The sequence below is a fragment of the Phyllostomus discolor genome, chromosome 8, assembly GCF_004126475.2.
Source record: "Phyllostomus discolor isolate MPI-MPIP mPhyDis1 chromosome 8, mPhyDis1.pri.v3, whole genome shotgun sequence".
NCBI lineage: Eukaryota > Metazoa > Chordata > Mammalia > Chiroptera > Phyllostomidae > Phyllostomus > Phyllostomus discolor.
Window position 1 is genome coordinate 102512599 of NC_040910.2, and position 27242 is coordinate 102539840.

At 48.0% G+C, this 27242-nt stretch overlaps 1 protein-coding gene across 3 annotated transcripts; it reads right to left on the reverse strand.

Annotated features, from left to right (window-relative positions):
* Positions 1-347: 347 nt before the first annotated feature.
* Positions 348-26234, reverse strand: CALCOCO2 (calcium binding and coiled-coil domain 2). Of its 3 annotated transcripts, none has more exons than XM_028520179.2 (13): positions 26162-26234; positions 18266-18454; positions 13980-14082; positions 13684-13817; positions 12542-12667; positions 9486-9574; positions 9022-9091; positions 8281-8403; positions 7902-7988; positions 5298-5393; positions 2946-3081; positions 1889-1917; positions 348-1396 (listed from the first exon to the last, which is right to left on the reverse strand). In XM_028520179.2, the coding sequence occupies exons 2-13, from the start codon at positions 18443-18445 to the stop codon at positions 1226-1228; spliced, it is 1344 nt and encodes a 447-aa protein (XP_028375980.1). In that variant the 5' UTR covers positions 18446-18454; positions 26162-26234; the 3' UTR covers positions 348-1225. The 3 variants fall into 3 exon arrangements, with proteins under 3 accessions (XP_028375980.1, XP_035889701.1, XP_035889702.1); XM_036033808.1 differs by lacking the exon at positions 26162-26234 and adding an exon at positions 26016-26154; XM_036033809.1 differs by lacking the exon at positions 26162-26234 and adding an exon at positions 25576-25654.
* Positions 26235-27242: the final 1008 nt, after the last annotated feature.

Sequence of the window (27242 nt, forward strand, 5' to 3'; positions counted from 1 at the left end):
CGCCATTTCTGTTTGCTCAGGCCCTGGGGGAGAGAGAATGGAACCATCTTCTTACAGTTCAGCTTGGACGGAGGGGATGGAACTTGGTTCACAAAAGTGCCAAATTCCACGCCACCCTCTTTCAAAAAAATGCGTGAAAAGTAAGAGCAAGAGGCCAGGGTTCTAGATTTGTCAAACCAATGCCTCACCACCTCCTCTCCCCCTCGGAATAACTGCCAGCAAGCCCTTCTGCTGACCAGTTAAGGCAGGTGAAGGGAGGTCACGGCTGGGGTCCGTAATTCCCACAATGCTTTCTTTCGACTGCACTTTTCCCGTAAACTTCAAAATAAAGGACCATGAACTCAGGGTTTATTTTAGGTTACCAAAGTCCTTGAAAAAGAGGACTAGTTTATTTTTTTAGTATTAAAGAGATTAACATTAGTCTCATTATTTGGACTCATCCATATTGAAACCCACGGGCTTAGAAAGTTGCAACCCCCATACGGTTTTTAACAACTCCTACTGTTAAGAAAAGACAATAAAAGTGTGTGCGTAGGAAAGATCAAGGAGTAGAAAATGCCAATCAGAGGTATCCCTAGACAAAGAGGACTTTCTGTGATTGAAATAATAGTTCATGTCTATGGTTCAAGAAAAAGAGGCCTCTATTAGGAGCTGAGAAATCAAGATGAGAAACTGTTGGTATCCAAACTGGATGCCTGAGTTCTCTGCCATGCATTTTTTTTGGCCAGTCTAATGCCATCAGGGGGAGAAAAGGGCGTGAGGGAGAGGAGGAAGAGATTCTCAACTGCTGGTCAACTTCCGGCCCCAGGGGCAGGACTGAGGACTGAGTACAAATACACTCAAGGCCTCACCTTGCGTGGCTGTGGGACAACTTGGAAAACTAACCCCTTAGGGTCTGAGTCAGGCCGGCGGGGAACAGCCAGGTCACTGGCATCCCGGGGCCCGTGTAGTGGGGGCCGTTGGAAGAACTGGCATCACAGGTGCGAAGCTGACACGGCTAGCAGCACGTGATAACGTCAAAGGTGGTAGCCAGCGTGGATGGAAGTAATAGCCCTGAACACTGCCCTTTAGATTATGGACATGATTCTACCTTCCGGGCAGCAGGACTAAGTAAATCCCCAATATTTTCAGGTTAGACAGGATCTCGTGTCATAACTCGTAGTAGAAGCTATAGGTTCTGCTCTATAACATCTACGTGCAGCGTGGACCTGAGAGGCTGGGACGCTTATAGACTGTGGCAGAACATATGGTCCTGAAAGATTTGCTCTTCTGTGGCTGAGAAGCTCTTGTCACAAATTGGACAATACAGGGTCTGAACAAGCTGCTGCTCCAAGGTGTGATCACAGATGTCACCCATGAAGTCTGACTTGCAGGCGGGGCATCTCTTACTGGAGAGCTGGGAGGAAGAACAAAAGGGGTCAGGGAAGACGCAGGCTGCCTGTGGCGGAGACCGTGTCTGTCGGAAGGATCTTCCGCCGCGTCCTCAGCGCCCAGCACAGTGCTTGGCAAAAGGGCAGGTCCTCCAGACACGGGGGACGAGCGAACAAACTCAGCTCTGGGGAGACTCACGAGGGCCATCTCTGCCCTCGGGATTGAAAGGACCTAACGTTGCTGAAGCAGTCAGACAGCTGCCAGCCTGGAAGGGGCGCTGGCTATCCCTCGCGTGGCTAGCTGCTCGGTTCACATTGCCCTCCTGATCCCGCCGCTAAACTCAGCAGAAGGCTGCTGGAGGAACCGTGCTCTTCTCCCGCCTCAATCAGGCCCTGGACGCCCTGGGCCCGCCCGCTGACTTCTGGAGTCGCCACAGCGAGCCCTGTGGGTCCCCCAGGAACTGGAGCAGCAAGGGAACATTTCTCAAGGGTTTGGAGCAGTCACTCAAAATACTCACCAGGCTGGAGGCAGAACTTTCTTGGATGCCTGAAGGTAATAATAAAAAAAAATTTCATTCAATGGAAAAAGAGCATCCTTAGGTCTCCACGTGTGTTCTAGCAGCTGCTTTCTGTACACCCATTGTCCCCTTTCTCCCGCTGCTTCTGCCTCTCTATCTCTTTGATAAACCATCTACTTCTGAAAGAGGGGATCTAGGTCAGTGACAAGGGGAAAAAGGTAAAAATAAAGAGGTGAGCTTTTAGTGTATGTCACATAAAGGGGTGTATGTAATATACACTAGCTATGTATATTACATAATCAGAAAAAACAGTATACCTATTAAGTGGGTGGAAAATGAGATTTTAATAAAAACAGTAATACTCTAACCCGGAAACAGTCTGAGAATGTATTTTAAGACTGAATCCGCATGGTTGTTTCTTTGATTAAAGTGTTTATAAATATTTTTAAAGAAAAAAATAAAATGTGTACCCCTGCCTGTTGCAAAGATCCGATGGCGACTCCTGAGGAAACACAGCAGGTTTAACCTGCCTGAAAAAGCTAATGAGGTCTCACCTCACTTTTGAAGACAAGAGACTCAAGTTCCCTGCTAGGCGAGGACATGGGACTCCCGGTCCTCGGGTGACAAGAACCTCTGAACCATCGGGGGCCCTTGGCCAGGCCATCGGGTGGCTGCCATGACTGCCCCTTCCTGGGTGGCATTACCCGCCTCTCGGGCTTCCCTTGCCAAACCTTAATTAGCTTCCTCAGCTTTTTATGTGTGTATCTCCTACACAGAGACATTTCTCTGATTTACGTAGCTGGAATATAGCCACGGGACTCAATTTGTGTCCGCCGCCTCTGGGCGAACGATCTGATTTGCGTCTTCTGGATTTAGATTTATTTCTCAATTAACACTTCTCGCCTGGCAATCTTTCTACCGGGTTCTCGGCTTCTGCCCAGTGAGTCTTAACAATGAGATTGGTCTTAATTAGCATCTGAGACACAAAGAAATTTAGCGGGGGACCGGGATGCAGGCAGGGGTCTGTCTCCCAGCTCCAGCGGCGAAGTTGTCTTACCAGTGTAGGGATTCCCATAGACCAGCCCTGGGTTCCGTCCTGTGCTTCCCTGATCCGAAGCAGGCCCTTGACCTGGCGGAAAGTCAAAGTCCAGATCCATGTACCTCATCAGCCTGCTGTTCTCACTCTTCAAAACCTAAGGATAGAAGATTTATAGCGACGTGTTGAAAGATGGCAAAGAGCGGCCCCAGTGAACTGGCTGAAGGGTGCCCGTTACAGGTGGTTCTTTCTTTTTTTTTTTTTTCAAAGATTTTATTTACTTTATTTTTAGAGAGGGAAGGGAGGGAGACAGAGAGAGAGAAAGACAGAAACATCAATGTGCAGTTGCTGGGGGTTATGGTCTGCAACCCAGGCATGTACCCTGGCTGGGAGTCGAATCTGCGACACTTTGGTTCGCAGCCTGCGCTCAATCCACTGAGCTACGCCAGCCAGGGCCAGGTGGTTCTTAATTACAGCGTGGTAGCGGGGAGCCCAGGGAGTGATAATAAGCCAGGATTCCCCAAAAGGGGAAGGAGCGGCCTCTGGACTCTGAAGATCTGAGTTCTGAACATACGGACTTAAGTATGTACCACATTTCATTTGGGTTCAGGTAAAAAAGATTTTAAAATCTCGAAATATATACCAACTGCAGGAGGTACAAAAAATTGGGTGGATATACAAGGCTGGCAGGAGCTACATTAAGAATGAAATTATTGTACACTGTTGAGAGCAAAATGCTTCTTTTTAAAAGTCTCCTTTGTAGAACAATTTTCTTACACAATGTAAATATTCACCTGATACCATTTTCCCTTCTTCCCATCATATCCCATCCAATGGATACACTGACAGAAAGAGTGACGTGGAGGAAGGAAGAGACGGAGGGAGAGGATGAGAGAAAGAATGAGAGAGAATAAGCTACAGGGGGGCAGATAGCACCAAAAGTTCCTTAAAAAAAATAAAATTAGTAAATGGCCCCTTAACATCATTTTTTAAAAAGACCTTATTTATTTATTTTTAGAGAGAGGAGAAGGGAGGGAGAAAGGGAGGGACAGAAACAGCAATGTGTGGTTGCCTCTCATGTGCCCCCTACTGGGGACATGGCCTGCAACCCAGGCATGTGCCCTGAGTGGGAATCGAACCGATGACCCTTTGGTTTGCAGTCCGGTGCTCAATCCACTGAGCCATACCAGCCAGGGCTTACATCTTAAGAAGCCTTTACTATAGTTCTTAACAAAGCTTCCAAATATCAGATCTTTTCCTTCTTGTGGTAAATTGCGTGCACACTCCCTACCCCACCTGACCCCATCAGACTATCCCAGGAAAATAAGGATTTCAAAGCCAAGGTATACTTATCTAAGTCAAGAGGTCGAGAATGACAGGGCCAGAAATGGACCCCAAATGCCTTCTACAATATTGAAACACAATGGCATGAACAGTAAAATCAAGAGAAGAAATAACCACTTGCAGGAACGGCCCGGGAGAGTTACAGAGAGGGCAGCGATGGGGAGCTGGCGGAGGTGCAGACCCAGGAGCAGCCAGAACGCACGGACACCCTCTCTCAGTGCTAGGTAGGGGCGCGAGAGTGGCTTCAAGTGTTCTATTGACTGCCATCATCTCGATCAATTGATCGGTTGTGACTTGTGTTTAACCCAGCAGAAAACAGCTGTCAGTTGGATGACTGGGTAAGCTGACGAGTACATGGATGCATGCACCGCACTTCTCGAAGCCTGGCTTCTCCAGCGCTGGTGCATGCACCCGCCACGGCTGCTCCCGGCTTGGCAGCAGTGCACAAAGGTGAGGGTGCGCTGAGGGAAAGGGGGTCCTCAGCTGGCATGAAAGGGACACCAGACGTTTCCCTCCAAAGACAGCGTTTGCGATCAGGGTGAAGATACAGCCAGAAATGGCAAGTGAGATCCTCACCGGAGCCGTTCCTTTCAGGTTGACTATGGCTACGCCCAGTAGGTTTACTGTGGTAGATTAGGAAACCAGATCGAATTTACTTTCTTTAGGAGCGACTGCCTCCCCCACTGTCCCAGAAGGGGTGCTTTTATTTTTTAAAAGAATTTGTTTATTTTTAGAGACCGGGGAAGGGAGGAAGAGAGGGAGAGAAACATTGATGTCAGAGAGAAACATCTATCAGTTGCCTCTTGTACACGCCCTGACCAGGGACTGAACCCACGACCCAGGCCTGCACCCTGCCTGGGCGCTGAACCTGAGCCCTTTTGCTTTGCGGGATGACACTCAGCCAGTGGAGCCCCGCCAGTCAGGGTGGGACTCTTTCATTTAACTCTTTAACTTACCAGCACACCACTGGGTCACCCTGCTCTCTCCCCTTAACATCTTGGGGTTTTCTACTCTCATTTACATACTTACATCATTTTCTCTTTCCATCCTCTCTTTCTCTTTAAGCAGAACATCATATATAATCTTGTTTTCACTCAGTCTTCTTGACAGGTCAAAGTTCTGGTCCTGTCAATAATTGAAAAAGGTAAGATTAGGCTCACACGCAGAAATCTGGGTCCGAGGTGGGGTGGAACAGGGAGATGGCGGAAGCTGTAGCTTTCTGAAGTGTCGGGGTGAGGTGGGGACAGAGGGAACAGGGAACGGGGTGGTACTACGCAGGGGATGCTGACGAACAGGAAAGGGCTTGACAAAGTGCCTGGAGGCCTGGGCTGGCGTAGAGGTGCTGGTTCCCTCCGGTGTAGCTGGGAGTGTAAGTGTGTAGGTGACCAAAGAGAGAAGGAAGCTTGGGGAAACCTCAAGACCCAGTTATCAGAGTCAGGGATAAATGGAGCCTTGCCTAACCCCACCCAGCCATGGAAACAGTTCGTCGTGAACAAACCTCTCAGTCAAAGCGCCTGAAGCACTTAGGGTTAGGACGGCCTGACTCCCTCTCTGGTGTGAGGACAGAAGTCACCGGGAGGAGGAAAGGAGCCCTGGAAGGCATCTATCCGAGGCTACCAGGAACCCAGACCAGAATCTGGAGCTTCCCGGTAGGATGGGTTGACTGGGCTAGTTTCATGAACCCAGAACTCCTAGGCATAACTTGGGGGCTTCCCGTCTCCTTCCTATGTACATCCACATTTGGGCGCCTCACAAAAACACAAGCCAATCCTGTTAGCTGTGCCCCCGCCGCCAAAGACTTTTTACAGGAACGCTGGAGCCCACACAGCTGTGCACTTCTGGCTGGCCCGAGGCAGTCAGGCGAGAGGGGCTGCCCCAGGACCTGCTGACTGCAGGCCCCTGTGGCTCCTCTGGTCCTGCCTCGCCTCCTCAAGAGGCAGAAGTAAAGAAGGGCTCTCCGAATGTGCGTGGAACCCTGCTCAGTGGCTACGGAAAGCTTCCCCGAGCCCATGGCTGGGCTGGGGCCTATATTTCTGGGGGTTCTCAGGCCGGTTTCTGGCCACACACTCCATCCCTCCTCTTTTTAGCAGGAAGATGAATGTCTCTCTTTCACAAGGGTGTGCAACCCTCCGGGCTTGGCTACGGGCCACAAACCTTCACACCCTTGCTTCCTGGGCCCCTTACCTCCGTCACCTACCAGGGCCCAGGGCAGCCCTGAACTGCCTGCCTGATCTGTTTGTGGAGATGCTGAGACTCTTTGTACCTCTCTAAGAAACAGTTTTCCCGGCCTCTACCTTTGCCTTTGGGCGGCCCACCTCTTTTTTTTCCGCCCCCGCAAAGATGAATGTTCCGGGCAGCCCACCTCTTGTACTAACTGCTCCTCCACTGCTGCTTTTCTCGGTTCCTAGGCTCCTGAGGTATAAGGTACATAGTCCTCATAGGGGCCTTTTAGATGCACGAGGAATAAAGAATGGCCATCCGCTGGGGGAGCCCCTGGGTCTTGCAAAATACTCCATGAAAATACTTCCAAGGAAACCCATACCTGCCACAAGTCAGTCCAAGCCTTCGAATGGCTCTAGATTGTTTAAAACAGTCATTTCTTTGCTACAGTAGAGGTCACAAACTCAAATGTGTCTATCGGCCGGGGCCAGGCAAGGAATGTAATTAAACGAAGGAGAGGAGGAGCGGAATGCAGAGCAACTGCAAAGCCGCAGCCAGAGGGAGGGCACGTGACTCGTCTAAGGGGCGCGGCAGCTACTCGGCTCCAGGTGTGGGCTCCCGTCTTCGATTTTTCGACAGAGCCTGGGATACAATTTTTAATGGGAGACATTCCCATTTTTAAGTATTGGCAATTAATTCAATTTTTTAAAAAGCACCATCTAGGCCAAATAAAACATGTCTGTGGACTAAACTTAACCTGTGAACTGGCGATTTTCAAACTTTGTCTACTCGTTACTATACCGGGCAAAAGTATACAGTACGTTATGTACGGCAGGCACTCCATAATTCATCGAACAATGGCTGGATGAGGGGACGATGCACACGGGGCATGTTACGACCCCAACAGCTGGAGCGCCTGCAGACACCAGGGTTTCCAGGGCTCTCGCATCTACTCAGAACTCGGGCTCCCAGGCACCTGCCGTTGCCAGGAGTCCCCTCTCCCAGCAATATATTGCAGGAAATTATTAGGCAATTAGGCCATCATTGCCATTTTACTGTAGCTCAGAATAATTTAGAAGGATGATAACTGCTAATATTATATTAATTACAACAAATTTTGTTTTGACAGCTGAAATATTTTCCAGTCGTAGAGCTCAGCCGTCTGATCACTTGTGTGTCTGCGCAGCAACTCTCTCCGGAGGGGGCTCCTAGCCCAAGGCTCCATTCACTACAACCCGTCATGAAGTTTAACTTCTAATGTTCTTTTAGCACTCATCCCACATTAGAAATACCTGCCGTTCCTGAACATTTTGTACATAGCAAATTCTCTGCCCTTCTGGGTAGAATACAAAAATGTCCCGAGGTAAGGACCATTCTCGTCTGTCTTATTGAACCTGTCCATCACCTGAGTATGGACCCCACCCCTTCCTTTCTGTCAGCTCCTCCCACAAAGCCACCCGAAGACAGACGTGCCGTCAGCTCCTGCTGTTTCTTCAATGCAGTAGCTTCTTCCTGCTTCAGCTCTGTCACCGTCTGCTCGAGCTTCTTCTGTTGCTCCCTCTGCACAAAAACAGATGTCAGTACCGCGGTTAGAAGTACACGCACAGACACGGACGCAGGCAGGCACTGGGGAAGGGCCTGCCCAGCTAATGAGCAAGCACGACACAGCCAGAGAAGCCTGTCTTCTCTTACTGGTTTCTGAGAACAAGCCATGAGATACATCGCTTCCGATGGCTCCCTCTGAGACCTTTCCAGAGCCAGCGATACCCAGGGATACGACAGAGTAAAGAAAGAGCGATGTGTATATTTTCTCCTAAATGCCGAAAAGTGTTCTTTTCTTTCATGACTCTACCTGTTCAGTTAAACTGCGAAGAAGCTGGCTGTTTTCCCTTTTCAGATACTCCAGCTGCTCTGCGTTATCTTGATCTCCCCGAATAAGCTCCTCCATTTCTTTCTCTTGAGCCGACAGCTGCGCCTACAGCAAAAATAGTGAATCAAACCGAGATGCAGAAGAGGAAATACTAACCAGGAACAACGCTTGTCAATGTGCAGGGACATAAAGAAATGTGTGTGCCGTGACAACCTCCAACTGCTGCATGACTCTGGGGACTGCACCTTTCAGCTGTACCTTGCACCCTGAGAATCTAATACGCAACTGAGTAAAATTCAACAACCTCCACCTTGAAGCCCTTCTTTAGGGCACAGCTTCCTAAAACCAGAGCAGTTCTGCTATTTGCTTTACATTCCAGATTTTGCTTCCAAGGACTTTGTAGTTAAAAGAAAAATATTTGACAACCGCTGGTATAGATGATGGTCATCCACCTTAGGAGCTCATGATAAATATAAACTAAAAAATTATTCCGTTCCTGTGGACTGGGACTATTAAAAACAAGCGTGGGAGGGTCAAGCATAGAAAACACAGGAAAGAAAAAAAAGGAGAATAGAAAACACACGCTCTGAAACTTTCGTCTGATGCTTTGAAAGGTACACTGTTAGGCATTCACGACAATGAAATGAATCTTCCTGGGCCGCCAGACAGGGGTGGCGGCAAGACGAAGGAAGCACACTTGGGCAAGGGTTTGCCATCGCCTACCTGGAGCTGGTCCACTCTGACCCTCATCTTCTCATTTTCTGAGGACATCTTCTGGTTTTGTTCTTTCAGTCTGTGGGTGCAAAGATGACTACGTGAAGCACGTGCTGATGCCAGCTGGCTCCCCGAGGCCTGACGTGACTTACGGCTGCCTTGGCCCTAGGCCTGCAGACTTACTTTAAAAGCCATTCGTCTCTTCTTCGATCCTGTTTTGGCTTCCTGACCTCAAAGCTCAGGTATTCAATACCTAACGTTAATACTCGAATTCATGTCATTGCTCCTTACCATTCTGACACTAATTCTCTAGCCTAGAATCAAAGAGCTCATGGCCCAAAGGGGAGAATCACACTGATCGATCAACGTTGCAACAGGGAGACTGTAGTCTAACGAAGTCTAGCAATCTAAGCTGACCCTCCCTGCGGGTGCCGGTGCTCCGGCAGGTCCTCCCAGCCCGGGGTCCCACTCACTGGAGCAGCTCTGTCTCCCAGCTATCCTGCTGCTCCTTCGCTTTCTGCTCCAGCTCCTTGTTGATGCTCTTTAAGGTTTCCAGTTCCTCCTGTAGACCGAAACATCAAAGGGACAGGCCATTTCTAAGACAGTTTTAATACCTCAGGCAGCCAACGCACGGCAACATTTATTGAGCATGTATTACATGTTACATGTCAGGCATAGCATGACACAACAGTGAATAAACTATCCACCTTAAGGGGTTTCTGTATTCAGATGTTCTTAATATGTTCTGTCCATACAAAAAATGTATCTACCTAAGTCCCTCCTCCACTGGAGCACTAATTGCCCACTAGTTTGTTAAGCAAGCATTTAATGAGCGCCTATCACATACCAGACACTGTCCTGGCATTGCAGACACAGTACTGGATAAAATAAAGTTGCTTTTCTCCTAGAAATGTGCCGTCCAACAATGTCAGAACGCCACATAGGTAGTTAAAAAATGTTAGTAGCCACATTAAAAAAAGTAAAAAGAAACCGGAAGTTCATTTTACCAATAGTGTATGCAGCCCGATAGGTCTGAAGTCTCGCTTCAGCCCCCACCGGTGTGGCTCCGAGAGCTGGGTGCTGTCCCAAGGGGCAAAAGGCTGCCCGTGGCATTCTCGGTCGGGGCACGTGCCCGGGCTTCGGGTTCTCGCGTGAGAGGCAACCGATCAATGTTTCTCTCCCGCTCTTTCTCCCTCCCTTCCCCTTTCTCTAAAAATAAATAAGTAAAAATTTTTTTAAAAGTAAAATAAAATACTGTTTCAATGTGTGAACAATAAAAAATTTCACATTTTTTTCAGACTAAGTCTTCAAAAGCCGGTATGTGTTCTACGCTTACAGCATGTCACAACACACCACATGTCGCATGAGACTAGTGGCCCGCGTGTTCGTCCTAAACATTCATTGTTCTTTCCCAATTTCATTGTGAACTGAACCAATTCTTTTTTTTTAAGATTATATTTCTTTATTTTAGAGAGGGGGTGGGGGGGAGAAAGAGAGGGAGAGAAACATCAGTGTGTGGTTGCCTCTCACGTGCCCCCTACTGGGGACCTGGCCTGCAACCCAGGCATGTGCCCTGATTGGGAATCAAACCAGCGGCCCTTTGGTTTGTGGGCCAGTGCTCAGTCCACTGAGCCACACCAGCCAGGGCTTAAACTGAACCAATTCTTCTGTGTAAATCACACCTATCTGCTTTTAGCTTCAAGATTTAATAAGTTTGGGGTTATAGACTTTTTAAAAATCATTTTTTCTGTTTCAAAAATCGTAGTCAAATACACATAACACAAAATGTGCTGTCTCAACCGTTCTGGGAGCACAGGTCAGGGGGACCTAGCGCTTTCACACTGCGGCGCAGCCGCCACCACGCCCCGCCCCCCGCAGGACTCCCTTCACTTTGCAGAACTGAAGCTCTGGGCCCCCTGAACATGAACTCCCATCCCCCCCACCCCAGTTCCTGGCAAGCCCCATTCTACTTTCTGTTTCTATGGAGCTGACGACTCCAGATGCCTCATGTCGGTGGCACTGTGTGGTGTCCATCTCTCTGTGTCGGACCCCCTTCACCCAGCACCACGTTGCGCTACACGTCAGGATTTCCTTCCCCTTTAACCCGAGCAAAATGCCATTCTATGTACACACCATGCCACGTCTCTCCATCTGTTCATCCCTGATACCTGCCTCCACGCTTTGGTCATTGCACAAGATGCTGTTATGGAACTGGCTCCTAGTATCTTTTTGAAAAAACAGGTATTATCAATCTTCTTCTTCCAAAGAGGTCATCAGAGACGTTAAGACATTTCTTGTGGCTCATCAAACAGTAAGTGGGAGAACCAGCCTGTGTGAGTCCGAAGACAAGGATCCTAACCAGTGTATAACCCTGCCTCTAAAAAACAGGGGCTTTAACATCAAAACGATCTGAGTTCAAATCCCAGTCGGTCCCAAGCCACAAACTGTGACAGGGAGCAAGTGCCTGAACCTCTCTGAGCTGCGGGGCTGTTGTAAGCATCCAGTGAGACAATGTGCTTAATTACGGTGCCTGGCACACAGTAGGTGAGTAACAAATGTTGGCTTTTGTCATCATTATAATAACTGGTAGCAGGAATGGAGGGGAGCTCACCCATGAACCCAGACCCTCTACCTGCTGGACTAGAACCTGGCAGGTAGGCTGGAAGGCTCCTGGCCAGATGCTGGTTCTTGACAGCCAAGCTGTGAGTTACACCGATGCCACCTTTGTTTGTCAGCTCCCTGCTTGGGACAGGCCAGGTCTGCAGCCTGGACCTGCCACCCACACTTCCATACCAGCCCAGGGCCAAGGGCACCACAGGTAAGTACTTGCATGACAGCAAGGTGTAGAGAACAGAGCACTCTCTGGGAGTCCAGAAAAGCGAGTCCCAATCCCGTGTAATCACTGAACTTCCCTTCTCCTCTGGGCCTCGGTTTCCTCACCTGTAGATCGAGGGCTTCACAGGCGGCGATTACCAAGGTCTGTGTGTTTTGGAAACTTCTAAGCTATGACCTCAGTGTAATTAGTATATATAGTCTTTAGAGAAAACTCTCCACTTCCACTTCTGGCATTATCAACTCTCATCACCACCTGCTGCTTTGAAGACAAGTGGCAAAGGGTTCGGATAACCCACAACTTGACTTTATTACCGTCTCTTCTCTTGATGTCATGTCCTAACTAATCAAAGCAAATTATCTCACCTTGGAAACAGGCAATGGGAAGAAGGGGCCGGACTGCCTGGGTCTGGACCCTGGCTCCGGCACTGATTCACCGTGTAAGAGATTACTTAGCCCCCTAAGCCTCAGGCAACTCATCTCCAAAATTGGGGTAGTAATAGTACCTATTCCAAAGGTGTGTCATGACGTTTTAAAAAAATAATCCACGTAAAACTTCTAACACTATGCCTGTTCAAAGGTATCAGTATAAGGGAGTGAGATCGCAAGCCAAACAGGAAACGCTGCGCCCTGAGAGGCAAATACCATCCGGTTCTGATCTCCACACTCTGGAGTCACCCTTCGCCAGCAGCCATACCTGCTTCTTTCGGAGCTCGTCCTGCAGGTCTGAGTTCTGCTTCTGGAGGCTGACACAGCTGTCCCTCAGCTCCTGGTTTTCTCTGCAAAGCTCATTGTTGTGCTGCTCAATCTCTTCCACCTCGCCCTGCGAAAGAGCATTTCATAAACTCTGATTCGACCCTTCGCAGCTCAGGGGATGTTCAAATCCGTCTAGCAGAAAATTTGCACAGCCTGGGACAAGGAGGGTCTGGCCCCACTCACTGCAGTGGTACCCGTAGACCCCAAATGGGAGCAGCCCCTCAGTGTGTAAGGGAGATAGTAATAGAGACACATGTGTATAACTGCAGCTTTGAGCCTGCTATTGCCGAGAAGAAAGATAAACCAAATTAAGGCCATGGAAATGGGGGAATGACAGCCCTGGCTGGCATAGCTCAGTGGATTGAGTTCGGGCTGCGAACCAAAGTGTCGCAGGTTCGATTCCCACTCAGGGTATATGTCTGGGTTGCAGGTCATGGCCCCCAGCAACCGCACATTGATGTTTCTCTCTCTCTCTCTTTCTCCTTCCCTTCCCTCTCTAAAAATAAATAAATAAAATCTTAAAAAAAGAAAAGAAAAGGGGGAATGACAGAAGAATGCAGATTCTCCTCGCACACACTTAGTACTGCTTGTTTCTCTTATGGACCTAGCTCCCGGAGGCCAGGGGACAGTGTTTGAATTCATTCTTCCTTGCCTCCCTGGTGCCCAGCATCGTGCTGGACGGGGAGTAGGCATCCTGTTCAGGAACTGAGTAAGTAAGTGAATCCAGTACTCATGCGTGACAGGCTCTGTGTCAGAGCTGAGAGATACAAGGAATATTTGGCGTGTCTCTCCTCAAAGGAACCTCTCAATGAACTGCGGTGATAAGACATGGCGATGATAAAAATTACAGAAATAACTGAATGCCACTAAGTCACAGTAGTTTCAGAGAGAGAGAAACCACCTGGGATGATTCTTGTTAATGTTCCCAAGTCATTCTGGAGTGGGTTTGAGGGAGTATCGTGTAAATTCTTCTCAATAGTATCAGTTAGAAGTTCAATAAAGGCTTTTTGACCCAAATCCCACCCTCCTCTGGCATCACTCCTCTTACTGGCAGGAAGGGAGGCAGGTGACACGCTCACGGACCTGAGTGGTGACAACCAGGATGTCCTCCTCATTTTCTGGACGGAACTGGAAAGGGATGCTCGCTCCCCGGACCACGCCATCCTGATCCACGTAGCAGAACTGGTAATACTCATCGTCCTTGGGCAGGTAATAAGCTAAAGACACAATACGATTTGTAATCCAAAAGAAGGTCTAGCCAGAAAACTAAAAATCTGGAGGTCTTTTATCTGCTCCAAAAAGCCCAAGCTCAAGGAAATAAATTCGTCTTGGCTGCTAACTGTCTCCAGCACCTTTGATCTAGCCAGTACTTTTCTCACCTTTGAACTGGACTTCCTGCTGTTGGGTCGACTTGCTGTTCAGGTCAGTGGGCAGAGTAACCCACATGAAGGTGTAATATTCACGGGTGGTCTTCCATCCCACCTGCAGTGACAAGAGGCTCTCATTCAGCATCTGAAAATGCTCAGGGAAAAATCCTTGTTTGGGCTATGTCTTCTCAAAATGCATTTGCTTGTTATTTATGTTGAAAACACAATAGAATGAGTTTATTATGACGAGACCCACCCACCATGGATCAGATCTTGTTTTTTGACTTATGACAATCATCTACGGTGAAATGTCTGATACAACGAAAAACTGGCACACGCATACACACAGCATCCAAAATACCTGTCTTGGAAGGAAATGAAAACTGGCCACTCAACATCCAGGACCAGCTCCAAAACTTTTATCTCCAGGTCAGACACAGAACCAAGAGTGACTGGGGAAAACATTCCAGAATTCTGATCCTTGGTCCCGTGACCCTCTTACTATGGCGTGTTGGAACTTCTTATGCTGAAAGCACTTTTGACTTGCTCTCTCCACTGCTTTGTCCTCTCCTGTGTCTAATTCAGTCTGCTTACTTCGACCACCCTGGTTATACTACTACATTTTTTTAAAAATGCATTTTTTTACACCCTGGCTGGCGTAGCTCAGTGGATTGAGCATGGCCTGCGAACCAAAGTGTCGCAGGTTCGATTCCCAGTCGGGGCACATGCCTGGGTTGCAGGCCACGGCCCCCAGCAACCACACATTGATGTCTCTGTCTCTCTCTCTTTCTCCCTCCCTTCCCTCTCTAAAAATAAATAAATAAAATCTTTTAAAAAATGCATATTTTGAATACCATGAATGTTGGGGGCGGAGGGGCAAGAGGCCTGTTAGATCATGAAGCACCGGATAACTGAGTCCAGTCTATAGAGTGTTCTTTCCTTCAGTGTTTTTGTGAAGGCATGCTTAATGACGGCTTTTTGGTGCTAAAGAGAATGACAACAACGTGGTAACTGTAAAGGCTTTTTCTCGGTAGCAAATGCATTAAGTCATAAAATATAAGGATACTGTAAAATATGCCTCACAGCAGACAGCTGGCTAAGTGGAGAACATTCCCACTAAACGTGAAGAGGAGTGAAAGATGGCTCATGTCGGACCCGAAAGGTAAGAGCACACCAGAGAATAGAAAGGGGGCTGTTGTGTCTTCAAGGGGAGAACACTTGGCAAATGAGGAGCAAAATTACATTTATTGCCATATTTTGACCCTGCCTGAGCCCAGTGGGAAGAAAAACAAAACTAAAAATATATTCCGTTTTTATATGTTAAGGAATTAGAGTAGGGTTGAAAAGGCTACACTGAAAGCTCATCAGAACATGCGAGGGCATGTTTTAGTGTCTCATTAATACACACCCCGTTGCTGTAAGCACCTCAGAGCCACGGCAGCGTATGGTGGTGCAGGACGCAGGAATTTTATGGCGTCTTCATTCACATCCTGGAGTTTCTTAATGCACTGTGACCAAAATGGCACCTGGAGAGGCCTAAGAATTACTGCTGCCTTGGAACAGGGAGCAACTTTTAGCCACTTGCAGTTTCTGTCCTTGGCTCCTGCACCTGATCGGTCCTAGTCCCGGCCTGCCTTGCGTGGCGTGGCATCTCCCCTCTGCAACCTTGGAAACATTTACGTGCCCGGGTGAAGGGGAGTGTGGAGCACAGTACTACACACTGAAGGAAGGAAAGCCGGCCCCCATCCACTTTAGGCTCAATCATTGGTGGTGGCTTGTGCTATCGCGAGAAGATGGAGCATACTGCACATTCAAAAACATTTCATGATTGCCTACTTGGTGCCAGGAAGTACCAGTGTGAGGGTTGATGTGGAGTTGAGGAAAATGATTAAAAACACACTGGCCCTGGCTGGTGTGGCTCAGTTAGTTGGAGCATCATCCCGTAACTGAGGAGTTGTGGGTTTGATTCCTGGTCAGGGCACGTGCCTAGGTTGCAGGTTTGATCCCTGGTCCGAGTGCATACAGGAGACAACCAATAGATGCTTCTCTCTCGAATCCACGTTTCTCTCTCTTCCTCCCTCCTTCTCTAAAAGCAATGAAAAAATGTCCCTGGATGAGGATTAAAAAAACACACGCACACTAAAAAAAAAAACTGGGGGAGCTCTAGGAGTGAAGCACGAAGGACGAAACTTCACAGTCAACTTTTAATTCTCCTACTTTACCAACTGTTGTTTAAAGGAATTCAGCAGAAGGGGGGAGGAGCAGAGGTTTAAATGTCAAACAAGCGTGTTTCACCCCATACCACTGGGAGACACGGGGGAAGTCACCCCCCTGAGCGCATTCATTGTACTCTTGTGTGCACAAGAGGCGACACTACCCACCCCAGGGGGCTGCTGTGCTGTGCGGGTTAAACGAACACACACACACACACCCTCATCAAAGACCTAGCGTACTGCGGAGTCCTCCAAAATTCTAACCCCTTCTCTATTAGTCTTGAAACTTTCAGGCTTTGGGGTCAGTGTTCAAATCAATAGCTTTACGGACAATAAATGTTAGAGGCCATTCTTTGGATTAACCACTTCTTCAGGGAGGTATGGCAATACCTCAGAAATGCATGAAGCACTCCAAATGTAGATGCATTTTTAAATGTTTTTAAACATTTGTTTTTAATCAGCTTGACTCTTGTTTGGCTTAGGGGCAAGACCTCACTGGAAGTTGCTAAGTGCTTGGGGAATACCAGCAGTCTAAGCTAAACAGAAGCATAACAAAAAACATTACAGATTACACTACAAACTCTAACACGTACCCTTTTGAATTCGCCTCTTTTTTTGTAATCTACACTTGCCCTGTCCAATATGATAGCCACTAGCCACACAAGGCTATTTAATTTTAAATTAACTGAAACAAAATTAAATCTATAAGCCAGTTGCTCAGTCACACCAGCCGCATTTTAAGTGCTCCATAGCCACATGTGGCTGGCGGCCACGGCGCTGGACACGGAAGGCACAGCCCCACGGCAGTATGTCCCACTGGACAGCTTTGCTACCCGTCGGGGGAAAAAACCCCAACCGTCGTGTTCTTCAGAAAACAGCACACACTCTGGCGGGCCAGGGTTCTGTGTCAGAGCGTCTTTCAGTCTAAGGATCCCACGCCCTGCTGTCTCGGAGCTGTCATGAGCCTGCCGCTGTCCCTCTGGCTGCCTACCCCGTCTCTAAACACCTGCTGCCATGGCTCCATCCATCAGCTTGGAATTTCAAACAGTTACGAAGAAGCCACTTAATGAGGGATGTAAACGGGCACCAGCTCCCTTGCAGCGCAGTTAGGAATGACGTCTGGCTGCAGGATGAGCCGCACGAGCACACTCGCAATGACAGGCTGAGCTGTCGGGACAAAGGTCACGGACGCTGGGACTCTGCAGCACAAATTGCTTAGGTTTGACCTTTATTTCCTGTCTCTGGAAATAGGGAGATCTGTCATTACGGGGGGGGGGGGGGACAGTGACAGACAGAGAGACACAGGTGAGGGGCAAAGCCGAGGTAGAGAGTAAGCTGACTATCACAAAAAAGGGACCTTTTCTGTACTTGCACTGACAGGGTGATTAGACACCAGGAGAGGACACTGAGGAGTCCCACCAACTCTCTGTCGCAGAAAATCTTTACAAAGAAGTAAGACACACTCACTCAGGGACGACCTTCTTGGGGGCAGGATGTTGAACCAGGTAATTTCTCAACATGCTTTCCAGATTTGTAATACTCACATTAAGACAAATTAAACACCAATAATGTAAGGGAACAATTGTCCCAGTCAAGCCACAGATGAACATTTCAACATAGGATATTTTTGCCCTGGCTGGTGTGGCTCAGTGGATTGAGTGCAGACTTCGAACCATGGGGTCGCTGGTTCAATTCCCAGTCAGGGCATGTGCCTGGGTTTCCGGGTCAGGCCCCCAGTGGGGGGCAAGCAAGAGGCAGCCATGCATTGATGTTTCTCTCCCTCTCTTTCTCCTTCCCTTCCCCTCTTTCTAAAAATAAACGTAAAGAAAATTTAAAAAAAAGATACTTTAAAAAAATTTACATTTGGTCTTTGCAAGCATAATAAAAGTTGGGGATTGTATGATCTGCCACCTTGCTTTCGCTTGCCTCCCACAGCACACGTTGGTGTGTGAAAAGGGGAAGTGCTAGGGAGCTCGGTTCAGGATTTTAAAGTTGGCTGGATGTAATATGCAAAATGCTTGTTATACAAGGTGATGAAGATTCACTTCTAGTTCCTAGTCACTTGGTACTAAATTAACTACTCACTCTGAAGATTCCAATCCAGTCCTTTCGACGGGGGACGAAATGCTGGGTGAGGGTGTAATAGCACGTGACGTCCCCTCCAGGCACGTAGAACTTCTCCACACTGTTGAAGATGACCTGAGAGAAATGACAGTGGTCCAGCAGTACAGCTGAGGTGGGGGGGTCTTCTAGCATCTCCTCCATGGCGGGGTCCTGTGGATGAGACGCGGGATCAAATAAGGCTCAGAAAGGGTTGTCTGAAATGGTGGAGATTTCTGGGCTCTTACTCAGGGAACATTCCATTCCAGAGAAGTCGGGGGGGAGGGAAGGAAGGCCTGACTAGCACTGAGATCATACAACTTGCTTTTGGTTTCACTTTGAGCCATGTATGATGAACGTCCCATGCTATAAGGATGTTCTGAGACTATCTTTGACCTCTGCACCACTGGCACCACCACCCCGCCCTCACATGCCTTTCCTGTCTCTGCTCCTGGCTAGTCTGCTCACCTTCTTCCAAATGCCTCAGGGAAGCCAGGCAGCCTAAGGGAAAGTGGCCTGAGCTGGGGACTGAGCAAATGGAAAGGGTGCAGTCCTTGTATCAGCACTTGCCATAGATGTGTTGAATGACAGAATGAAGTGCTTAGCCCAGAGTCTGCACAAAGAAAGGTTTTAACAGCCCAGGCTGGTGTGGCTCAGTGGATGGAGCGCCGGCCTGCAAACCAAAGGGTCGCTGGTTCCATTCCCAGTCAGGGCCCACGCCGGGGTTGCAGGCCAGGTCCCCATTCGGGGGCACGCGAGAGGCAACCACACATTGATGTTTCTCTCCTTCTCTTTCTTCTTCCCTTCCCTTCTGTCTAAAAATAAATGAATAAAAACTTTAAAAAAAGATTTTGAACAGATGTTAGTAATTATTACTATTTTTATGTTTTTTTTTTCTCCTGGCCCAGTGTTTGCCCTCAAAAGGGGTTCCAGCCCGACAGAGAAGTCAGATGAGTAAACAAGTGACCGGCAAACGGATAGTGTGAGTGCAAAATCTCCCAGGTTCCAAAGAGGGAGAGAGTGACTGAGCAGGAAAATAAAGAAAAGCTTCAGGGAGTGGGTAGAATCCTAGATAAGCCCCTAAGGAAGATTAAGATTTTGACAAAGGGGTTTGGGTCAGGAAATTCCAGGAATGAAATAGCGTGCATAAAAACAAAGCAATAAGAAAACACAGCCCAGGTGTGGAGGACCGCAAGCAAGTACGGATCCCTATCTCTAAGATGGGGACAGTGAACTCTCCAGGCCACACACAGTACAGACAAGATGTGATCGAGGATGGGAAATGATTCCGAAGGCACAAACAGTACTGAGGGAAACAGTCCTTTGAGTGAGTGGCTGAGACCTGACACTTCCCGCCTTGTAAAACTTACGTGCCCTGCCTTCTAAACGCCGTCCTGGCGTAGTAGGTACTGAGTTCATGATCCTCAACCCAGAAGTTTACTGGGAAATGAAACTAGTATTGCAGCTCTCTACACACCGGAAGGAGGAGGAGCTGTATGTATGCAAACACTGTGTGATACCTTACAAATCCAGCTGCTGGAACATGTTGGAAGATTGTAAGCACACACACACATAATGTAAAATAAGTACAATAAAAAAAAAAAAACACCCGGCAGTAGCTCTTCCAGCCCTGCCCCGCCCTGCTTATTTCCTGGTTTCATTTTGAACTCTAACCAACCAAGCCTGTTCTTCCAACTCCACGCAGATCCGTTTTTTTTTTCCCACAGAGAAGGGGACTTGGAGGCATTCAACTATCCATTCTTGGGATTGAATTTAGTAACTAAAAAAAAATGTATTGGCTTTCTGGTTGGTGACACAGTTTAACCACATCCTCAACCTCAAACCTCAGATCAGTTTTGCTGAGGAAGAGAGAGATCGCGTTGCAGCCTGGGCCGGGGCTTGTTCCTCCCGACAAGCTGCTGCCTGTGAGGCTCCGGTTTGGGGAGGGAGGGAGGGTGGGGCGGTTTCTTGGCCTTCACACCCCTACCTTCCCTGGTGGTCTCCAGGCAAACTGAGGCCAGCAGTCCCTCTGTCCTGAGCCTGGACAGAGCATGTGAAGTGCTAAGCAGGCCTGTAAATCGGAGCCTGTAAAATGACTTCATCTGTCCTTTGGCGACGGACCTGAAGAACACTCAGGTAAGAGTGACTTCAGCACATGTCTCAACCTAAGGCCGTACTCTCTGTTCTCTTCCTCCACAACATAATGCCTTGCCCAGAGTGGTTGCCGATTGTATATTCATCGAATAAATGAATAAATAAGACACATATGTCATTCAGCAAAAAAGAAAGGAAGGGGATCTGCAGGCAAACAATGGTGTGAATGGTGATGGGACTAATTCTTCTTCCCCTTTTTTTTTTTTAGTTCTGCTCTTAATTTGTTGGATACCCTCGGAGAAGCTGCTGTTGTTTCTCAGCTTTCTCTTTTCTAAAATAGGGTAAGGAGATGATAATCTCCAAGTGTATATCAATTCTTGGTATGGCTGGTTCAGCTGGCAGAGCTGGTTCAAGTGGCATGGTGCCAAAAAAACAAAAGGCATAGCTTCGGTTTCCTTAAGGACTCATAAAATCCACACTCCACTGCCCACCTTCCACACACTCCAACTCGGGCACGCTGCTTTGCCAGTGGATACTCCCATGAAAGACAAGAGCAGCCCTGGGTATGGGGCTTGGTTCGGCCTCTCACTCCTTACTGGAAAAGCAATCTACACGTTAGTTCATGAACAGAAGAACAGTGAAGAACATCAGCAAAGATGTTAAAAATGATATGGAGCCCTGATTGGTGTGGCTCAGTTGGCTGGGTGTAGCCCCGCATTGGGAGAGGTCGCAGGTTCAATTCTAGGTCAGGGCACATGCTTGGGTTTCAGGCCAGTCTCGATTGGGGTGCATGCAAAAGGGAACCAATCGATGTTTCTCTCACATCAGTGTTTCTCTTCCTCTCTTTCTCCCTCCCTTCCCCTCTCTCTAAAAGTAAATAAACAAATACATCTTTTTAAAAAGTGACATGGAAGAGCTCATGCCAAAGCTTGAGTGTATAGCCAATGGACACTTATCTGTCTTTCTTTTTTTTTAAGATTTTATTTATTTTTAGAGAGAGGGAAAGGGGAGGAGAGAGAGGGAAAGGGGAGGAGAGAGAGGGGAGAGAAACATGAGTGTGTGGTTGCTTCTCACGTGCCCCCTACTGGGGGACTAGCCTGCAACCCAGGCATGTGCCCTGACTGGGAATCAAACCACCGACCCTTTGGTTCCCAGGCCGGCATTCAATCCACTGAGCCATACCAGCCAGAGCCCAATGGATTCTTTATCTCTCTTCTTTCATCTGGAAACCTAATCATCCGTCAGGAAAAGTCAACAGTCTTGATTCCTTCCTTATCAAAAATGTCAGAGACTAGGCAAACTGGCTAAATGCACTAAGTCAGAATCGTCGGTAAATACGGCACCCATTATGGCGCCTCCCTCAGGAAAATGGTGAAGAGAACTGAAATCAGCCCTCACGTCAAGTACACTTGCTCCTTCTGTGGCAGAACCAAGATGAAGAGGCGAGCTGTGGAGGTCTGTCCCTGTGGCTCCTGCATGGAAACGGCTGGTGGTGGCGGCGGCTGGACCTACCACCCCACTTGTGCTGTCAGGGCAAAGTCTGCCATCAGGAGGCTGAAGGAATCGAAAGACCAGCAGAAGCTCCGCAATGTGAAATACTGCTAGCCGCCCAGGCTGGCATAGCTCAGTGGATTGAGCTCAGGCTGAGAACCAAAGTGTCACAGGTTCGATTCCCAGTCAGGGCACATGCCTGGGTTGCAGGCCATGGCCCCCAGCAACCGCACATTGATGTTCCCCTCTCTCTCTCTTTCTCCCTCCCTTCCCTCTCTAAAAATAAATAAAATCTAAAAAACAATAATAAAAATAAAAATAGCACAATATTAAAAAAAAAAGAAATACTGCTAGCCAATAATAAATGGGTTAATTTATGTAACGAAGTTAAAAAAAATGTAAGAGACTCCACGAAATTCCTCATTTCAACGATCTCATCCGCTTCCCAGGAGGACTCAGAGGGCACACGATGGCATTCTGGGTATTCGGAACACACTCATCCTGAAACAAAAACTCCTCTCTGCCAAGACTGGGAAAGCGGCTGGGGAGGCAGGCGGAGCAGAGAACAGCAGTGGCTGTTTCTTACCCTTGTCTGCTCCTTACCGAAGCTGAGCACGGAAGAGGCCATGCGCAAACCTAGAGCGTAACCTTGCCAATCTGGGCTGGGCCAGCGAGGACACCTCACTGCACTTTTCCTGGAGGGAAGGTGTTCCCTGGGTCCTTAAAGCCTTTCTTCTCCCCCAGTGATGAAGTTCCCTGGTACAAACAGGAACTTACCTCTGACAAAGCAACCTAGAAGTGACTATTTTGTGGAGGGGAACGGGAAGGGTATGGAAGGAAAATTAGAATGATGTAAGCACCAACTTCCCCTCCTTTAACCACTCTTCCCACTATACAACCTGTCCACCATCCACTTCCAATTCTGGCGCTATTGCCAGAGGCAAGGAAGGGAGAGGAGATACACGTGCGAGAGTTAATTTTAGAAGCCCACAGAGCTACTGAGTCATGAAAAAGCAGTGGGATGAAGTCGGCGCCCTAGAAATTGTGGAACGGTATTCCACCAATTCTTTACTCCTGCCCTCCAGTCAAAGACTGGTCACGTAAGAAGTGAGCACGGAAAACAAACAGGGATTTTTAAAAACAAACTATCAACCACGGGAAAAGAATGATGATTCCACAAATTGTCGCAGGCATTTTATGTGGACTCTGACATTGTTGTTACTTTGTGTGTGTGTGGGGCTCAGTTTCCAAAATGATTAGGGTCCTCAGAGGAGGTGGCAATAATAGGCAATGTATTTAAAAATGAGTCCCCTTGGCTGGTTGTAGCTCAGTGGATTGAGGGCGGGCTGCAAACCAAAGCATCGCAGGTTCGATTCCCAGCCAGGGCACATGCCTGGGTTGCAGGCCAAAGCCCCCAGCAACCGCACGTTGATGTTTCTCTCTCTCTCTTTCTCCCTCCCTTCCCTCTCTAAAAAAAATAAAATAAAATAAAAATGAGTCCCCTGAACTGCTTCCTGACTTCTAAGAAAACCTGACACATTTTCAGCTCAGGGGCTTTTCAAGCCTGATATACCGCTCCCAGAACTACTCCATGGAGGCACGGATTCCCTTGCGTGCTCCTGAAGAAAAGGAATAGCAGTCAGTTCTACTGCTCACCCTGCAAGGGTCTGGAAGCTATACTGATAAGCTTTTTAGCAGAAAAATGTCCAAGTTTCTCAAGATTTTTCCTCATGTATGCTGAACCACAAAGAAACAACTTTATTAGAAATAACTAGAATTCTCCCTTAGAGTGTCTAACTTTTGTCCTGGCTGCTGTGGCTCAGTGGATTGAGTGTAGACCTGGGAACCAAAGGGTCACAGGTTAGATTCCCGACCAGGGCACATGTCTGGGTTGCAGGCCAGGTCCCCAGTGGGGGTGTGCAAGAGGCAACCACACATTGATGTTTCTCTCCCTCTCTTTCTCCCTCCCTTCCCTTCTGTCTAAAAATGAATAAATAAAAACATTTTTTTAAAGTGCCCAACTTTTTATATTAGCCTTTTATAGCAGTGGGTGCGTGTTTCGAGAGAAATGAAGACTATAGGTAGTTTCTCTGGATTAGTTCACAGAAGAAAACAAAATGCTTCCATAGCTGGGAGCAAACTGCATATCAAGTCTTCATTTGGGAAAAGTAAAAACAAAGACAAATAAAAACCAAACCCACATTAATCTAATTTCTTCATCCTTCTGCTTACTTAACTTTCTAAATAACTAGCGATTCACAGTAGATGAACCACTTTGAGCCCCACTCCTCTCTGGCCTCAGAAGAGATGCTTCCCCAGAAACGCCCTCAGAGAACGCCGGCGATAGACATGATGGATTTGTAGGCAGCCTGAGACAGGGGAGCAAAAGCAAAGACGCATAGTCACTGGTCCTCAAATCATTAAGCCACTTGCTGTAATTCAAATTTCCCAAGTTCATCATCGTTCCTTACCTAGAATCTTTCAGAGTGCCTTAGAAAAACCCCCAGGAGACTTCCAGTAGTACTCACTGACAGCTGTTTGGATCGGCTGCCCCGCTTGTTCTAGGCAGGCCCTCATCCCACATCCCTCGCCACCAGAGCCGGCAGTACTAGGGAAGGGCAGAGAACTAGTTCTGGGGCATGACATGCAGGCAACCAGAAACTGCGAAAGGCTCAACGCTGTATACTAAATCTCCATTTTACTGGACTGAGATTTTACACTTTTTTTTCCCCGAAAGGGGTGACTACACTAACCCCTGAAGTGACAAGGGGAGTGACAGTGCTTGGAGTGTCGTGGAAGTGGGCTAGGCCAGGGCCTGAGGCACCTGGGTTCCTGTCTTAGTTCTGCCACTAACAAGCTCTGAGACCTTGGCCAAGTCTCACTACCTCCTTTTAGGGTTCAGTTTCCTCATCAGTAAAATGCACGGATCAGGCTAGAATATCTCTAAGAAACTTCCCAGTGATGATCCTAAGTAAAAGGAATTAGAAGAGTTCATTTTAAGGGTTCATTATCTAAGAAAATAAAGAAATATGGCGTTACATCAATAAGCACTGTCACATTTTTTTTTAAAGAGCCTTAAATGTACTACCTGACTTGAAAGATAATACGGCTTGTTAGTGCTATGGAACTCTTACTGACCACCTTTCTCAGCGTCACTTCCACTCCACAGCTGTCAGACCTGCTAAAGGGTAGAGTTTCAGGTAGAGGCCTTCTGAAAACACCTGTGAAAGGAGTCCCCTGGATATTCCTTAACCATGTGCTCTACACTATTTACAAGGGCCTATGGCATAAAAAGCCCTTTGCTTTAAGTAGTTTTTGCAATAGTGGAGATAAGTTATAATACACAGCAGATCCTTGAATAACGTCCATTTGTTCAGCGTTTAGTTCTAATGTTGATGAAACGTTGTAGGAACTTAACTCTTGGTTCTACCAAATAGCCTCTGATAAAACTGGCTTGCCTGTACGACATTTGGCTTAAAGGTGTACAACCTATGACAACGTTAAGTGAGGATTAACTGCAGACCATCTGTATTATTCTACGCAGCCCCAAGCACCACCACTTGTAGGCTTGCATCAGGAGCAAAGAATCCAAGTGATAGAAAAAAGTTAACACGCTCGGGAGAGGTTGAAATTACAATGTGAGTGGGAACCTTAGCCCCTAAACTAAATAGGCCTGCTCGTGGCAGTGGGAGGGGCTATGGGATACCGACTGTAAAGAAGCAGGTCACTGCACTCCAGCTCTCCTTCTTCTCGGATGCCTAGAACCTCCTCCAATTACAGAGGCCCCATCTGAAGGCAAGGGGTTTCAGGGATCAAGCCTACTCATATAGACGGGGCAAAGGAGGCCCAAAGAGAAAGTAAGTTGCCTAGGGTGACTAGGCAGGGCCCCTCCTCCAAGCAAACCACAAGATGTCAAGGACAAGGATTAAGGAACTCCTGGGACCTCTGCCCGCGGGAGGGACGTGATGCTGCGTCAAGACCCTCACTGCGATCAGAGGGATCCCTCCTGCCCAAGGAGTCTCCCACCCGGCTGCAAGCATTGAAGCCCTGCCTTGCTCGGGGGGTGGGGGGGTGGGGGGGGGGGAACTGTCCCTGAGCCCTTCAAGGCCGCAGAAAGAGCTCCGGGGACTGCGACGCTACTCCCACTTACTGTTTCCCTAGAAAGAGGGACGGAGGTGGAAACCGAAACCGGTAGCACTTTTGCCGCTCATGGTACTTTCTCAGGACTGGGAGTCTGACTTGGGGAAGCCGGGGGCCCACTGCCACTAGTTACCCTCCTTCACTCCAGGGACTCACCGGGGGCAGCAGCCGGCAGCGGGTCCACAGCAACAGGACAGGACAGGGGACAGGGGCGGGGCCAAAAACCCAAGAGAGCGCTCATCCCGTCTGACCCCGCCCACACATCATGATGGTCAGCAAGTCCCGCCCCGACCGCGGTGCTTTCTGGAACTTGTAGTGTTCAGGTGACTGGATTTTCTTCCGTTCACGGTTTTCCCTAGTCTGGAGCAGAATTCTCATCCCAGGAAGCTTATTTCTTCCTGTAAAACAAACCATTAACTTACCTTCAAACAAACAAACAAACAAACAAACACGGAGGGAAATTGAGGCAGCTGTAACAGAACAAGTTTAAAGAAAATCAACCAACTAAACATTATTTCAGATGCTTGAAGTGCCATTCAGAGGTCATCTTCATTCTTCTCTGGCCTCCACATAACACTTCACTAAGAGACTTACAGATGAGGCTCCCTTCGGCGTTTAATCATGCCTCCGACCTGCCCAGCAGATCCAACAATCTCCCTGGGTGCTCCAGATTTTGTGTCTTGTCATTGCCCCTCTATAAAGAAATTGCTCTTTAGCATTAACTCTGTCAAAGTCATACTCTTCCCAACTGCAGTAAGAATAAACTCAGCAAGAATCCTGCTAAATCAGCTTGGGATTCCCCATCCTTGATATCTGAGCAATCCCCAGCTGACCTTTATCAAGAATCCTAAACTGGTTTTGCAAGAATCCCCCCTACCCTTGGGGTCTCCTATCAGTAATTTTCCACCCACTTGTCCTTATTGTATTTGGAGTTCAGCATGTTCTCTCCCCAGTTGTGATGTCCCTGTTGCAATAGTCCTGGATAAAGTCTTTCTAACCATTTTAACAAATGTTGCAATAGTTATTTCTTAACACAGCACATGCTATCTATGAAAGGTTAAAGTCACAAGTGTCCCTTCTCCAAAGAGTAGGATCTGTCTAAAGCTGTCATCTAACTGGAGAAGTTGTGTGCCCCTGAGGCCACTGCAGGTTTCAGGCAGGAGACTGAGCATTCTTAATTCTGCCTTCTCACAAGACTGGTGGCATTCAACTGAGGCGAAGAGATGGTGGGAAATGA

Bases quoted from the DNA above. Each gene is read 5' to 3' on its own strand.
- CALCOCO2 (XM_028520179.2), bottom strand. From the start codon at position 18,445: ATGGAGGAGATGCTAGAAGACCCCCCCACCTCAGCTGTACTGCTGGAC. The intron at 7,989-8,280 runs GTAGAGTCATGA...GTTTTTGTGCAG, and splicing joins TTCGCAGTTTAACTGAACAG to AGGGAGCAACAGAAGAAGCT. The intron at 1,397-1,888 runs GTGAGTATTTTG...TCTTCCTCCCAG, and splicing joins AAAGTTCTGCCTCCAGCCTG to CTCTCCAGTAAGAGATGCCC.